At 42.3% G+C, this 17,124-nt stretch overlaps 1 protein-coding gene across 1 annotated transcript; it reads right to left on the reverse strand.

Moving 5' to 3' along the window:
- Positions 1–490: 490 nt before the first annotated feature.
- Positions 491–4,139, reverse strand: smtnl1 (smoothelin-like 1). Its single transcript, XM_079269259.1, has 5 exons — positions 3,838–4,139; positions 2,071–2,723; positions 1,863–1,977; positions 1,586–1,737; positions 491–1,063 (listed from the first exon to the last, which is right to left on the reverse strand). The coding sequence occupies exons 1-5, from the start codon at positions 3,916–3,918 to the stop codon at positions 724–726; spliced, it is 1,341 nt and encodes a 446-aa protein (XP_079125385.1). The 5' UTR covers positions 3,919–4,139; the 3' UTR covers positions 491–723.
- Between the last annotated feature and the right edge of the window lie 12,985 nt (positions 4,140–17,124).

The raw sequence follows: 17,124 nt of genomic DNA on the forward strand, positions 1-17,124 counted from the left end.
CAACAGTTAAACTGGGCTCTGATATCAACGAGCAACAAAAAATAATTATTTAAGACACAATCAATGATATCTTAATGGTCTAATTGAGAGATGATAGAGTGAAACTACATGGAAAAAAAGGCTTGTTGTTTGACTCATGTGTAAATCTTTGTTTTATTAGAAACTATTATAGCTGGTAATCCACTGCTATTCATTTTAATGTTGGGGAAACTGCTCTTTGTAGACCTCAGATCCTCCCTTGAATAACATACAATAACAATAGCGTCATCACTGATAAAGAATAAAAACAGTATGCTATAGTTATTGGCTGAAAATCACAATGGATTCTTATCCACTGTATAGCTTTTGTATAAAGTAATATAATTTGTGTACTACAAACTGGCAAAATTGTGAAAATTCAATAATCCATTATACTTGTTGTCATTCATTCCCATTCATATTGGCTGAGCATCACATCAACACAAAGATTGTCTGCACAAATAACTTTCTAATTCACAAGTTTATTATTTTTTTGACTAAAAATGTATCTCAAAACAAACATATGCAAAAAATCATCAACACACAGCATAATACACTTTCAAAAATATAGCTAATTAAAGTCACATTGCCAGTAGTCAATCCAACACCAAACTAAGACTTACTCATTGAAGTACCACAACCATCAACCGTCCTTTTGGTCTTTTCAGTCTTTCTGTTTGCAGTCAGTCTGTTTTCTTGTCTTGATTAACACTCCTCCCTCTCACAGCTGTTTGATGCATTTTCTTCCTTGCCAGCACCCTCTGTCTCTGTAACATCTCCCTGTTGCTCCTCTTGGCTCTCCATCGCCCCGTGCTCAGTAGACTCACCCCTCTCCGGTGACACCTCTCCCTTCTCTTTCTCCTCTCCCCCATCGCCAGATTTGTTGTCTTTCTCCTCCTTTTCTTTGTCCTTCCTCTCTTTCTCTATTTTAGAGAGGCTATGGCAGAGGGACTGGACATATGTGAATACACACATGGGGTCCGGGTGTTTACCCATCATGATCATGTCCTCCACTTCCAGCAGAGGGCAGCAGTCGGCCAGGGACCTGAGTGAGGTGGGGGGGACAGAGAGGAAAGGAGAGAACTGAGGTGAGACAAAACAGTGACATACAGAAAAGTAACTACAGAGAGAAAGAGTGGCCTGATCTTTGCACTGATTTGGGTGTGGTCATTTTAAATTGTGGCAATGAGGGAACATACATGCAAAAACAGATTGTTTTGGCAGCAGAAACAAGTTATGAAGAGAACATTGACTTATCGTCAAGTTCAAATGGCGAACATGTTATCATACCTATATATATTCCAGGAGCTATGAGCAACGTTATCATTCATTTGGAGTCATGTTTCTGTCCTGATGAGTGTGAACATTGTTCGAACAACAACTGCTTCTCTGTAATTGTTGTGCATACTGGATGACAAAGAAGTACTTGAAACGCCATCTGTCTTATTGTATTGTTACTGTGTTCATGTTTCATGGTGCCTTGATGCAAAACAAATGTATTCTTGTGGGATGATAAAGATCTGAACTGAGAAAATAAATGAAGGGGAGGTAGTTAAATACTCCATACTCTGCAGTTTGGAAGGCCAGAGTGAAGTTTTTCTCCCTCTCCTTTGGACTTAGGGAGCTGTAGTCAAAAGCATCAGGAAAAAAACGATGGATCAGAGCGCAGAACGCCAACCCGTCACACCAGGATGATGAGAAGTTTTCTATGTCGACACCCTAAAAGGTCAAGGGACAGGAAGATAGACAGACCAAGGCTTATTTATGTTATTGTGTAAAATCTCTGGTCCCAAATGGGCGAAAAATCTTGAAATGTGGTGATGTAGGTTGTGTGTTGAACTCACATCATAGTTGCGAGTCTTGCTGCGACACCACTGAAGCATCTTCTGTTTGATTGACGCTCCTGTCGCAGCAGCTGCAGATGACCTCTGAACTTTGAAGTTGCGGGGTGTTGCTGTCCTACAAATGACACAATATCGCACATTTTCTACTGAAACCCCAATTTTCATATTTACTGTCACTGAGGTATACTGGTATCGTACAATCACTTACTCTGGCGCACCTTGCTGGAACTTGGCAATGATGTCTTGTTTAGCTGCTGCTCTCATAGAGCGTGCAGATTGTCTTGGTCGGGAGGCAGAAGAAGAGGGAGGACCACTCTTTCTTTTGGGCTTCCCTTGCTTTTCTACTTCCTTCATCTTTGCTTTGTCTTTCGTTTCTATGTCCACTTCCTCAACTTGTTTTTTCTTCTCTGCCTCTTTTGCTGCCTTTTCCTCGCTATCTCTTTCTGCTTCTTTCGCCTTTCCCTCTGTTTTGCTCTTCTTTTTCTCTTTGTTTTTGTCTGTCATCTCCTCTCCATCTCTCTCAGTCTCGCAACTCTTGACCTCTTCTACCTGCCGACCTTTCTTCTCTCCCTCCCCATCTTTTTCTCCACTTGTCGGTTCAGGATCTTTCACATCAGCGTCAGTGGAGGCTTTGTCTTCTGAATTTCCAGCCTCTTCAGCATCACCTTCAACATGCTCTGATGGAGGAGTCTGGAGCTTGTCTTTATCTCCAGCACTGGCCTCCCCGTCTCCTACCGGCTCTAGTACTGCATCATCCTCCCCTTTCTCCCCCACTTTCATTACCCCCAGACCTTCCACTGTCTCCCCTGCTGGAGGCTCCTTCCCTGGGTCTTTACTCTCCTCCAGCTCTGGCTCATCAGTCTGGAGGACAAGCGGCATAAAAGAGAGTTTAGTATAACGTCCATTTCCAATATGATCATTCTCCCTTGGCCAAGGTATTGATCGAATGGCAGACGAAAACATATGCTTATTTATTTTCTTAGGTAGGATAATGTATCTTGATGTATCTGCCAATAAATATTTTAAACATTTTTCTGATCTGACCTGTTCACTCATCAATGTGTCAAACGCAAATCATTTAAAATCAGCCTGACTGAGCCATGGGGGAAGTAGCTGTAGCTCACAACTACATCAAATATCTTCACCTCACTTCACTCATTCGACATGTTTATTAGTCTGGGAGCTAATGAAGAGTTTTAGTTTATAAAAACTATAATTATTACTTAAAGGATATACATGAGGGGAAGCCTGACACATTCTGTTGTTTTCTTGCTCCAGTTTCACTGCAGAGACACATTAAGGTCTCTGTTTAAAGGATTTTAAAAGTGCAAGGAAGAGTTTTCAGTTAATCTGGTGTAAGGGCCTGTTACACTGGTGACAGACTTTTTGGAATCATTCCTAAGAACATGACTTGTGTTTGAAACACATCATTTAAGATGTTCTAAAATTAGTGTCCACACTTTCCTCTGGGGATCACACAGGGTCCTCAAACTAGAACGCCTGATGTAACGTGAGACCTGAAGCTCCACTCTGGGACTTGTTGAGTATCTCACTTATTTGAACACAGCTGAGAGGTTGAACTTTCAGATAGAAAGTGTTCCTTTTGTATTTTGTTAAATCACACCCGAACCCTAAAATATGGGTCAACTTCATTCCAAGGACACCTTTTTAAAATCCACAACTACCGGTAATCAATAAACAAAGACCATGCACCGGTGACTCATCAGAGGGAACAGGAAACTCCACTTTGCATAACTTGTGTGTCTCTGTGTGTTACGCTCTGCAGCCAGGAGTAAGAACAGGTGTAGCACAGCAAATTCAGCCAAAACCAGGTCAACTGTCCAAACGCAACACCTGCCATGGCCACAAATAAACTCACTGCCTTTTCCTGGTACTGATGGTGACACCGGTCATTGCTAGAAGTGTGAACACTTTAAAGCTGCAACTTAAAAGGAAAATGCAAAGACACACAGACCTGGTTGTTGTTGTTGGTGTCAATCTGACTAGTGGTCTCTGTAGACCCAGATGTCTCCTGGCTGGGCAATTCCCCATCCATGATGACAATAAATGTCTGTTTGTCCACGGGATTAAAGGTCAAATCAGACTTTCTTTTCAACTAATGCCCCAGGACTCTGAAACGATCACTTCTGTCTTCCCGAGAAAGTTCTCATTCAGTCGAAGGTGAATCCTCCTCACAGGAAGCCTGCTCAAAGTCTTCCCACTACTCTACTTTGCTTGCCCTGTTCCTGTCTTACTCGCTCCCCCTCTGTGTCAGCACTGCCCGTGTTTGTGATGTGTGTGTATGTTGGTTTGTGGATACCCGCCTTCACCCCCTTTCACCAGACACCCCCACCCTCTGCTTTGTGAAGATGCCTATGCCTCTTTATCTGACCTTTTGAGCAACACAAGGTCCCGAAATAGAGTCCCAGTGACATAGGTGCAATCCAACGGGCCAGACAGCTGCGTCTGCTGTGGAAACCGTGGCTGTACACACACATATAATGCACACGTGGGTGCATGCATGCAGTTTATTGCACACGCTCACAGACACTCAATCTGCCACTTACATTTCACCCGTAATATGTATCGTTGATTTGTATATATACACCAAAGAATCTTTAAAACTGGATAAACTGGTGCACCATTCGACTAAGCTTTCACATATTTTAATCCATTTAGAAGTTCTCATGCGTTTAATGGGATTTTGAAAATGGCTGAGCAATGAAATAGTTTGATTTTTTCAAATGTCTTTTATTTTTTATAACCAATACAGGAAAATGTAAAGGTGCCATGACAGTGAAACAGAAACCAATGGTTGCTTCCACAAATACCATTTGGGAATACTTATTACTAGGTGTTATAATGCAGCTCAGTCGCCAGGATTATTTTTTAGTATTGTACGTTTTCATCCCTTTTTACTTTTTATGTCATAAAATGTTTACAAGGCGTATACATATAAACTATACATGGTTAATGAAACAAGACTAGTCTAGCTTTTCAACTTCCCGTCCTGTCCGAAGAGTGCATCTACTCAATCAACACAAAACAGATGTTTTTAAAAATAAATATCTATCTTTATTCCCACTCCGTATGTCATTATGTTCTCCTATCCCCCACATCCTTCTTCTCAGTCTTAGGGGCTATAAATATGTCAACGCCTTCTTGTGTTTCTGTCCCACTCTCCCCAACTCAATCTCGAAAGCACAACTGTGCATCTGTTGCACTTTGTGTGTTTGAAAACCAGATTTATAAAATTAAAAAGCAGAAACAAAGGAGATGTAGAGAGATCTACATTTAAGCGTTTATTAAAAATATAACATTGTAATAAAATTGCAATGGATGACAAAACCATGTTTCTTTGTTACTGTCTGTGTGTGTGTGTGTGTGTGTGTGTGTCCATGGGTGGAGTCGAAGCTGCTGTGTGATTACTGTCGTTCAGGGATCATCTGAAATTATTGTCTTTACTTTGAGTGAAGTGCCTCATGCCAGTCATGTTCTCCTCATCAAAATGTGTGTGTGTGTGGTTGTGTGTATGTGTGCGTGTGTGTGTATCTGGCCACAACAGAGGCTGCCTTGCATGCCTCTCTTTATGTGTTGGAGTAAACTCCTCCTGTTGTCCTTTACTTTTTGGACTAGATGCACAACAGTAGCAACATGCTGATAAGAGGTAATTGTTTTTTTACTTTCTAACATCGCAGAGTACACAGTTTGAAACTTTTGTAGACAGATCAAACAAGGATATATATATATTAAAAAACGGTCTGAATTTGTTGCTTCATGAATCGTCATTAATTGTAAACTCATCATGCACATTGAATTACAAATGCGGCAGGAAGTTACGCCTGTTTGACCGTGATGTGAATTGAACACATAATGGGTGGTTGTTACGCCCCCTGACTTAACGATGCCTCTTTAATGGTATTTTAGTGGGATGATCTTGAGTCAAGATCCAAAAGAGTCAAGGGACTACAAAACAATATTGCTGTGTCACAGAACAAACTAGTCTAGCGATCTTTGCACACAACCTTCTGATATTGCGCTGGAGGTCATTTAGGTAGGCTCAGCACTTTTCATATGACACGAAGGATGTAAGGGATGGTAGGTTCTCTCCTCAACACATTGTGTGGGGGGTGTTACGCCCCTAAAACTGACATGGCAGAGCCGTGCAGTCTGCTACATTTTATGTATCTGAGGAAACTCATCTAAAAAAGTGATCAGTGCAGAGACAGTCATACGAGCAAGCATGATTTTAATCCTGACAGAGGGGGGTTGATCATCACGGATTGGTCCAGTTAAAACACACTGACATTTGAGATTCCGACTCAATTGTCCCTTACACTGTTGAATCGTCTGTTCTTCTGCTTTCTCATAGAAACGGATATTGTGGGAGCATATACCTCAGCTTTGCTCTATACGCCACTGTGCTATCACAGATGTGAAAACCACGTCCACCATTGTTTCTTATCTCCTTGTTCAGTCACGTCAGTCATTTTGCTTCCTCTCGCTCCTCCCTCGCCCTTTCACACATTCACGGACACTCACCTAAACACATACTTGTTATAGTAGTTGTAGAATAGTTCGATTATTGATCGGTATTGCTGAATTTAATCAACTTTATTATACTTTTAAAGAGCAGTTGTCTGATCATTTGTGGATGTGTGTTGTGATCCCAGCTGGTCGTGATGGTGAGTGCTCAGATTAAACCCTTCACTGTTCAACTGATGAATGTAAAGCAGTCTTTAAATATTGCCATTCTGAGTGAACCCTTTGAGACCGTATCAACATTTCAGTTATTGGTCTCTGATCCCAGGATGGTCCCCAGTTATCAACGCTTAATATTTTTTTAATTGTGTATTTCTTCATAGTTCCATTGATACTAACCATCCATTTGTTTATAACTGAAGCTTTGATAGAACATGATTAAAGAGTTGTTTGACTCACATTCCAAAGAGCCAAGCAAGGACCAAGCTGGTCAACGAGGAAGCGTCAGGAAATAACATACAAGAGGGGACGGTGAACGAGTGAACTGTTCAGCCCGTCTACTGCAATCTGTAAACACTAAACAGGAGAGGACCAAGGTCGACAATGTATGGTCAGGCATATTAATCAATTACAACTCTATGCAGGCCTCGGACCTTCACTGTTAGACAGGTGAAATCTAGGTGCTTAGAATTCAACATAGTGAAGGTGGGGATATCAAACTAACCCAAGACCTGACTTGCATTTACTCCTGTGTTGATGCACCGAGAGCTGAAGTAGCCCTCAGTCTTCAGAATAAAAAGAGCCAATCTAAACACAGCGCCAGCAAAACACAGACACTCCAGACCTGTAATCAAGGTGAGCCAGCAAGCTGTTCGCAAGACCCAGCACAGTCCCTCACAAAAGTGATCATTTCACCTGCATAGACAAATGACAGCGCCTGGCAAATAAAATACATGTTGACATGAGCGTGCACCTTTAAAGCAGTGGCATTTTTACATAAGAATGAGGCCTGTGCAACACATCAAAAGCTCCTAAAAAGGTTCATCTTAAATTTGCAAAAGCAATATGAGCTATTTGTGTCCAGGCCATTAGATCAGTCCTTTTGTGGAAAGTGAAAAATACTGCAAAAAAAAAAAAAAAAAAAAAAAAAAGTCAGGCTGATAATCAGAAGAAACTAAATTAAGCTTACAGAGCTAATGGAAGGCCATACATCTTTTGGAAACATGACATTTCTACAAAGTAACCTCCTGTGAAACCAAATGAAGTTTTATTGCAGTACTCTGTGGGTCGCGTAAGGTTCTCCCAAGCCACACCTCACTGCTGTGCCACCGTAGGCCAGCTCCTCCATCAGTTCTCAAACAATCTACTGGGCCATCACATTTCCTGGTTCGTAAAGCCTCACCGCCACGAGGGAGCTAACAAAACATCCTTTCCTGGCGGTGTAAAATATGAGGTGGGACACCGCTGCATATGGCTGTTTTATTAGGTCAGACATGCAGAGGGGGAAGACCTGAGACCATTACTAAAACAATTCCATCGCAGTAACCAGTCAGCTTAAAGAAAACCAGCTACGTTGTTGTGGACAATTATTTTTATTAAATTCAGATCTTTGTTCACATTGTATAGATCCACACTCAGTATCCACCCTGAAAGGATAAGAGAAACATTAGTACTACCGGTAGTTACACAACCTAGTTATCATTAGTGCAAATACATTTCATCAACATACCTTGCCCAGGTTGTGGCCACCAGCTTGGCTGCCAACTGGCTGCCTGAAGCGTCCATGGGAAGAGGCCGGTCCACCAGCCTGTGCGCCACCACCTTGTCTATAACCAGCCATCACAGGATAGGGATCCTTAAAGCTCTGGGGGTCTGCAAACTGAGTGAAGGGCTCCATCGGCTGCTCGGGAACGTTGTCTCTCACATAGTGAACATCATCATAGTAGTTGCTCCCATGCTCGTAGCTGTTGCTGGCGTGACTGACTGTGCCTGGAGGATACTGGCCGGTCAGGAACATGAAGTCGTAGTATGGGTAAGGGTATGGGTAGGGGTAGAGAGAGCTTCCAGCGATGTTAGAGTCTGGATTAGGTTGGCTGATGAAGCCTTGTCCAGCATACTCTTGCTGCAAGAACAGTGGTGGAGGAAGAGGGAGCCTGCCTCGTTGCTCAGTCTCCCTCTCGTTGTTACCATAATCAAAGCTTTTCTCAAACTGGGACAACGCTCCCGCCTTGTACATTGGTTCAATTGGTCTCACTTCTTCAGGGAAACCTGGAGCAAACGTCTCACCTCCAGAGAGACTGGGAGAAGCCCAGTTGTCTGAGAAGAATGTAGACGAGTATGAAACTCACATTTGTTCAAGACATGGGCCAAACAAAGACTTGCGATTATGGCCGTAAACTTAACAAAGTTACCAAATTGTAGAGTCACAGAACAATAAGCATCAGATTTTTACCTTGAGGACCAGGTTGAAAAGCAGCTCCTGGTTGTACAGAGCCCACAGGGCTTTTCCTCACTGAAGTGTCACCGTATCCTGAGAACACAGGTCCAGAAGAAGAAATGGCGCCAACAGATGGTACCGGTACTCTTTGAGCAATAGGCTGAGGGACATTGGGCCCCGGCTGTGGTTCAGCCTGATAAGATAGTGGGATGCCTTGAGAAGGAGTTTTGTTCGGCAGAACAACTGCAGGTGAAAACGGGCCAGAAGGAGCTCCGGGGTACGAGCCCAAAACAGGAGCAGCGTTTGGGTAACTGCTGCCATAAGAAGCGCCGGGATTAGAGCCTGGGTACAAGAAAACACAATTTAAATCGGAAGTGAATTAAAGTGAAATATGTTTTACTGGAGTGGATGATACTTTACCTTTCTTATAAGGAAAGCAGCAAATGTCCACAATCAGCAGAACAAAGAGGGAAGCCCTGAAATAAAAGGACAACATCAACAAGTGTTTCCCAGTAAGCAGCCAACATGAAGAAACCAGCTACTTACCCTGAGAGAAACCGCACAGTCATCATGCTGAAGGACAAGGCATGACAAGCTGTCAGATGTGGAGGGTTATAAGAGTTACCTGAGATCAGAACCGACCAATCACAGCTTAACGAGTTAACGACAGACAGCTGCTGGTGAATGACTCTCAGTAGATGGATCAAACCTCAGCAAGGAGCCAATATTGACATCGAAAAAACAAAGTAGGGGGGACATATGCACATGATTCATTTACGTATTGACAGTCTGACATAAGGAAACAGGACACATCAGACCCCAATCCCTTTGTTGTATATAATTAAATTGACATTTAGGTGAATGATGTATTATTGCAGAAAAACTGTAAGAAGTTGGCACCAACTCAAACTATGTAAGAATACAATTTAAGACAACCGTGAAAACATGGACAAATATCAAGAAAACACCCAATTGATTATGACAACGCACTTTTCAACAGGATATTTTGTTCAGTTTGAATATATATATAGAAACAGAGGGAAGAGGGAAGACCTGAAAACATTATGACAATAATATTAACAATTGCTTCCCAGTCAAGGCAATAATGTGTTGCAGTTGGATTCAGCCATGATCCATTTAATCCTTCTAACATTGCAATTCTTTGGACTTTTACTGAACTGTGTGATTCTTGCGGCGCAGTATTGCCTTTCATCAGACGTTATTGTTTGGAAATATATTTAACATTTTTAAGTTGTGGAGAAGTATTTCGCCCAAATCATGAACTGAACAAAATATCCTGTTGAAAAGTGCGTTGTCATAATCAATTGGGTGTTTTCTTGATATTTGTCCATGTTTTCACGGTTGTCTTAAATTGTATTCTTACATAGTTTGAGTTGGTGCCAACTTCTTACAGTTTTTCTGCAATAATACATCATTCACCTAAATGTCAATTTAATTATATACAACAAAGGGATTGGGGTCTGATGTGTCCTGTTTCCTTATGTCAGACTGTCAATACGTAAATAAATCATGTGCATATGTCCCCCCTACTTTGTTTTTTCGATGTCAATATTGGCTCCTTGCTGAGGTTTGATCCATCTACTGAGAGTCATTCACCAGCAGCTGTCTGTCGTTAACTCGTTAAGCTGTGATTGGTCGGTTCTGATCTCAGGTAACTCTTATAACCCTCCACATCTGACAGCTTGTCATGCCTTGTCCTTCAGCATGATGACTGTGCGGTTTCTCTCAGGGTAAGTAGCTGGTTTCTTCATGTTGGCTGCTTACTGGGAAACACTTGTTGATGTTGTCCTTTTATTTCAGGGCTTCCCTCTTTGCTCTGCTCATTGTGGACATTTGCTGCTTTCCTTATAAGAAAGGTAAAGTATCATCCACTCCAGTAAAACATATTTCACTTTAATTCACTTCCGATTTAAATTGTGTTTTCTTGTACCCAGGCTCTAATCCCGGCGCTTCTTATGGCAGCAGTTACCCAAACGCTGCTCCTGTTTTGGGCTCGTACCCCGTAGCTCCTTCTGGCCCGTTTTCACCTGCAGTTGTTCTGCCGAACAAAACTCCTTCTCAAGGCATCCCACAATCTTATCAGGCTGAACCACAGCCGGGGCCCAATGTCCCTCAGCCTATTGCTCAAAGAGTACCGGTACCATCTGTTGGCGCCATTTCTTCTTCTGGACCTGTGTTCTCAGGATACGGTGACACTTCAGTGAGGAAAAGCCCTGTGGGCTCTGTACAACCAGGAGCTGCTTTTCAACCTGGTCCTCAAGGTAAAAATCTGATGCTTATTGTTCTGTGACTCTACAATTTGGTAACTTTGTTAAGTTTACGGCCATAATCGCAAGTCTTTGTTTGGCCCATGTCTTGAACAAATGTGAGTTTCATACTCTTCTACATTATTCTCAGACAACTGGGCTTCTACCAGTCTCTCTGGAGGTGAGGCGTTGGCTCCAGGTTTCCCTGAAGAAGTGAGACCAATTGAACCAATGTACAAGGCGGGAGCGTTGTCCCAGTTTGAGAAAAGCTTTGATTATGGTAACAACGAGAGGGAGACTGAGCAACGAGGCAGGCTCCCTCTTCCTCCACCAATGTTCTTGCAGCAAGAGTATGCTGGACAAGGCTTCATCAGCCAACCTAATCCAGACTCTAACATCGCTGGAAGCTCTCTCTACCCTTACCCATACTACGACTTCATGTTCCTGACCGGCCAGTATCCTCCAGGCACAGTCAGTCACGCCAGCAACAGCTACGAGCATGGGAGCAACTACTATGATGATGTTCACTATGTGAGAGACAACGTTCCCGAGCAGCCGATGGAGCCCTTCACTCAGTTTGTAGACCCCCAGAGCTTTAAGGATCCCTATCCTGTGATGGCTGGTTATAGACAAGGTGGTGGTGCACAGGCTGGTGGACCGGCCTCTTCCCATGGACGCTTCAGGCAGCCAGTTGGCAGCCAAGCTGGTGGCCACAACCTGGGCAAGGTATGTTGATGAAATGTATTTGCACTAATGATAACTAGATTGTGTAACTAGTACTAATGTTTCTCTTATCCTTTCAGGGTGGATACTGAGTGGATTCCTACAGTGTACGAAGCCTTTTGAATACAATAAAAGTGAAATCTCAGGTTGGCGTTCGGCTCGTCTTATTTCCTAATATCAGATTGTTTGTGCTCTAAACTCTTTCATGTTGCTCAGAAATTCATTGCATGTGTAAGTTTCTGAACACTTCATGTCTGCAGCTTGGGTCTTGGTGTCAAAGGAGAAATATACCATTTCTCTTCAGTAGAAGGTTTCTAAAATGACTAACTCTTTTACCTTGAAAGTCAACTTAAATGTTTAAAGTAGCAACCATCAGTATACAGCTATTTTATTTTTTATGTGCATCGAATCTGAATACTGCTATGAAAATTATGACTGGCGTAAAGTAGTTGCCTTACTTGAGACTGGACCTTGTGTCTACAACAGAAACTGCAGAATATCCAAAGTTAATGGCGCCTACTCTTGTAGCACTACGGATTAAACATTTGTTTAAACTGGAGCTCACTCATGTGCTATTGGGCTCTCAATGTATTTCTCAGGACATTGTGTTGAAACCTCACCCTGGAAAGTAAGTGCTGGCTGTAGGTGAAGTCACAAAGTGCAAGTACTTAAAATACTTCACACTTCTGCTGTAGCGGTCAATTTATCAAAGTAACTGCTGACTTTATTAGAGGGAATACCAATTGTCACAAGGCTGTTAATTGGTCACTAGGTGGCGCAAAGCGTAGTTTTCAATTAATATACTAACTTCAATGTTTTAGCCTGTATAGCAGAACTTCACGTAAGTGTACACCCTCCCACGAAAAGATGTCTGACAGCTATAGACTGAAAATGGATCAGTCTCTTCTGTGACCACATGCACATCTCTTACTTGCAGCTTATTACAGGACTGCCAATGTGGGATCCAGTTCAGTGTGGGCAGTAACCGCCCACAGCCTGACCACAGGGCTCAAACGCTCAAACTGCACCACGTAGCAATGCAGATTATCTGCTCCATGAAGTATGCACAACGTGTGCGTGATTGTGCGTTGTTTTTAACCAGCCAGGTCCTATGCTAATCAATTGTATTGTTGACTCACTATAAAACATGCATAACAGCTCGGTCACCCTTTAAATTAACTGTAGCTGAATTATGTGTAGTCTCACGCTATACTCACGAGGTGTCTGTGGTTCTTCAGTGTAACGCAGTAATTCTCTTTTTTTTTTTTAAATTTCTTATTTACATACAAAACTTATTTCTTTGTGAACCTCACAAGTTGCATAACTGAGCAGCTCAGAGTGATTTTCTTATCGGAGATCATTAATTTTGAATAATTGTAGAGTCTTGTAAAGTAGTTCACATATTCTTGCTGTAGCAGAAGGGAGCGTTACCATTCGCAGGGCCTCTGTGTCCCTTCCGCCAGAGCTGCGGCTACAGCCAACTCGGCGTAATTAAGGACGCTGCTGTTTTGTGTACCGGTGTTTTGTCTATGGCCTTTGTCCAACTCACTGCGTTAGCCTACGGCACTTGTGCACTTTGACCGGCGCTGTGTCACCTACAGAGTCTGACGCTGCTGTTATCAGCACTGCGCCCTGTCTTGTGCTGTTGTTAGCAACACCCTTGTTTTAATGAAACCACCTTTTAGCCTGAGCCATTCACTTCGTGTATTCTGACCAACGGATGTGACGGCCCACTCTGGCTTTTAGTGAGTATAGATTGGGTTACTGATCGCCCCCCGTGGCTGATCAGCCAACCCGAGCTATTGTTTTCCTTTTTGCTTATTTTTGTTTTATTTCCTTTCTTGAGAACCAGAGCCTTTTTTATAATTGTGTTCTTTGTCCCTGTAGGAGCTGCTAAGCCAAGGTGGTGGGGTTGGTGCTTCCAGGTGGTGGTGTCTCCCTTTGTGTGCTGTGTCGTTTGGTGTGCCCCGGGTTGAGACCCTCACGTGTGTGCGAGTGTTGTGTACACGGGTGATCGGGGTGCCTCCTCTTTCGGGATCCTCACCTGCACTGGTCCACCTCGCCACTGGTAAGCCGCAGTCCTCCTCTTTTTAAATGTATAACGGCTCTTTTAGGATTTCGTGTATGAACTGTAAACGGTGCACTGTTTAGTATAATAAAGATAATTTTGTATTGGAACCACGTCGCCTGCTCATTTGTATAATGAACCTGAGTGTCTTTGGGACCCTGATACAGATCAGGGGATAAGTGAATCTTTAGGTGCAACTCCTAGGGTGGCGTTGTTGTGCGCTCTAAGACAGTTCGTCCACGTTTCGCCACATTGAGAACACGCACTTCATATTTACATAACTTAATATCTCAACTGCTGGGGTCATGAACATGTGTGGATCTAAAATAGGATTACAGGCCATAAATGTAAATCTGAATTAAACTTCAGATATTTAACGGTTTTGAAAGACATAGTTACAAGGGCTTTACAACAGCTGAGCTGAAAGTTTTTAAAGAGTTTGCTTTCCTAAAATAAATACATTTCGAGAGCTGACAGCAAACTCCTTGTGTTTGAGTCTAGATCTTAAAAGCACATTTTATGCATAAATCTCAAAATTTAAGGGCTCAAAATATAGGACAACTTGAGCTGAAATATGAACTCAAGGTCGTCACATTTTATACTTATTTACAAATCCTCTGCAGTCCGTAGCCTCCGATACTTGGAGCCGACACCTCCCTAGTGACGCTCTGCAGGCCTGGACTGCAGGGTGCTTCTGTTTGAGGGGCTTCTTCCCTTCAGTCGGGTGCTCAGTTGGACTGACGTCAGGTGACCAATTTACAATTTATCGAATCAACACATTACCCAAAATGGTTTACATATGCACATCATTAATCTATAAGGTTAAGGCATTAGCTGTTGCGAGTTGTAAGCAACTCCATGTTCAAGCTAAGGAATGTTGATATGGTATTTCAACATGGCAAGATCTTCGGAGATGAAGTGGAACACAGACGTCACACCTCCACCTCTGTTGAACTGTATAAGGAGACAACATGCGACTTAAGATGAGTTTTGTAACAAGTAATAAACAATTTGAGAAATTCAACCATCTAAGTATTTACACACTATTACGTTTAAACCCATGAGGTCCCTCAATGGAATAATGCATTCCCAGGATGCATTTCCACTCCCAAGAAATATGTCCCAAGAAGGCTTTTCATGAAAAGAAATTGTGGGAAGTCTCTGCAAACTCAACTAACCAGTATAATCACATTGTTAAAGATCGATTACCAACATGCAGATTCCCCAGAACCATCAAGCCTCCAAAATCCTCAAGATCACTGTCAATTGGTTTGTAGTAACATGATCCACTGTTCCTCTGTGCTTTGGTGCTAAACAACAATACAAACTGACATGAAATGTGGCTTCTGCTTTATTACCTGATCTTAAGGATCCGTTTGTCAGGTTAGGTAATGTCCCTCTCAAAGAACATGGAGCTGCTTGTAAGTACACATTTCATCTTGCTAAACCTGTATGCCTCGTTTGCATGAAGCAATCGCTGTTGCAAAATAATACAACATTACGGGCCACCATTACACAAAGCATGCAACTTTAGATATGCCACAACCCGCATTGCATTTATATAATGCGGGTATGGAGTGGTCTCACCGACGTCACGATCTCCTTAGTTACGAGGTCGGTCGGCCATGTTGGAGTACATGCAGATCCTACATGGCGGCGAGTAAACAAGGAAGTGCGGCGAAAATACAATACTTTGAATCACTGGATAGTGCATCAAAGGTTCGCTACCTGGCCAAATTGAAGGTTATTGGTAACTTGGATCCCTATACGATGAGTGCAGATCGTTTCAGTGCCGATCCTACTTATCTTCCATCGGTAAACTACGCCAACATCTAGGCGTATCTCGTGAACACCCCCAGTCCTTACACAAAAGACGAGTTTGAGTGCTACAAAGGGCTCGACGCTTATAATCAGTTTGTCAGTGGATGGGTCCGAGATGTCAAAGCAACGGTCGTCGAGAATTCTCATCTCGTCATTGGAAGGGTAAATATATACAGATCTGGTCCGATATTTAGCAATATTCAATGTTTACTCAGCGCAAACAGACACGTGTGTTTGTTTACATTGTACGTGCATGTCATTGTGTGCGTGTGTGTAGGAATTCACTTTCAACTAACTCCTAACTTCATCCCCCCCCACACATATATACATATATATATATATATATATATATATATGTATGTATATATATATATATATATATGTATATATATATATGTATGTATATATATATGTATGTATATATGTATATATATATATATATATATGTATATGTATATGTATATATATATATATATATATATGATCCGACGTTAAACTCATATCACGCAATGCTGAGGCTGCATCTCTGTGTTTCGCCTGTTGTACACGCTCGACACGTCTCTGGTACCGACTGCTGTCACGGGCCGATGAAGCTTCGGTAACCTTCTCATGTCCACGTTTAATTTATATTTCCTTTATTAAATACTGTTCACAAACGAATTTGCAAATAAAATTACTGACCACTTATAAAGTGATCCGCACATACTCTAGTGTACGCCAAATTCCATTCCTTTATATCTCGAGAGATGCGTGACAGCCATTTCTGGCGACGTCGCTTGGATAGCTCCTTCGTGTCATTTCCTTGATGTGTAATGACCGCTGGCAAACGAAAGAATGATTTATTGTCTCTAACAGCTCTGCTGCCACAACCAAAGACAGCACAAAAGTTCACCACCGATAGGTTATGCGACTCAGCCGTGCATGCCAGTGGCTTTGTGTGTACTCCAACATGGCCGACAGCTAAACTGTGACGTCACACGAGACCACTCCATAGTAATGGGAAACTATGTCATAGTCTCATGTGAAGGTTTAAAGAATGTAAGTCCTAAAAGTGCAGATACCAAACAGTAGTTTCAGTGGAAGATTTAAATTAGTTTTGTATCCAGGTGTCTTATCTGTTATCTTGTACACTGTTTCTTTCTTGGTAAGACGGAGACACAGAGAGGCCTTGACTAACAGTTCCTCTGTCCTTCTTCCCTCTTGCGCAAGAGAATAAACGGAAAAAGACAACTCTGAAACTTCTGATTGACTTCATTATTAATTTGAGAACACAAACTCTCTCCTCCCGATTAACCGAGAAATTTTCCACCACAGTATCCATTTATATCCAAGGCTGCTGCTATTCAATGCACAACAAGCACAGCTTTTTGAGTGAGGGAGGCCCGATTCCTGCATTGGGTTGTGTAGGCTACTTGGTTTGAAAGTTCAGCTTGATGGGGCTTCTGTTGTTTAATGTAAGAACAT

Source organism: Melanostigma gelatinosum (assembly GCF_949748355.1).
Source record: "Melanostigma gelatinosum genome assembly, chromosome: 5".
Taxonomy (NCBI): Eukaryota; Metazoa; Chordata; class Actinopteri; order Perciformes; family Zoarcidae; genus Melanostigma; species Melanostigma gelatinosum.

Coding starts and splice junctions, on each gene's coding strand:
- smtnl1 (XM_079269259.1), bottom strand. CDS start 3,918: ATGGATGGGGAATTGCCCAGCCAGGAGACATCTGGGTCTACAGAGACC. Junction 1,978..2,070: donor TTCCAGCAAGGTGCGCCAGA/GTAAGTGATTGT, acceptor TGTCATTTGTAG/GACAGCAACACCCCGCAACT. Junction 1,064..1,585: donor CTGGCCTTCCAAACTGCAGA/GTATGGAGTATT, acceptor CACCTCACTCAG/GTCCCTGGCCGACTGCTGCC.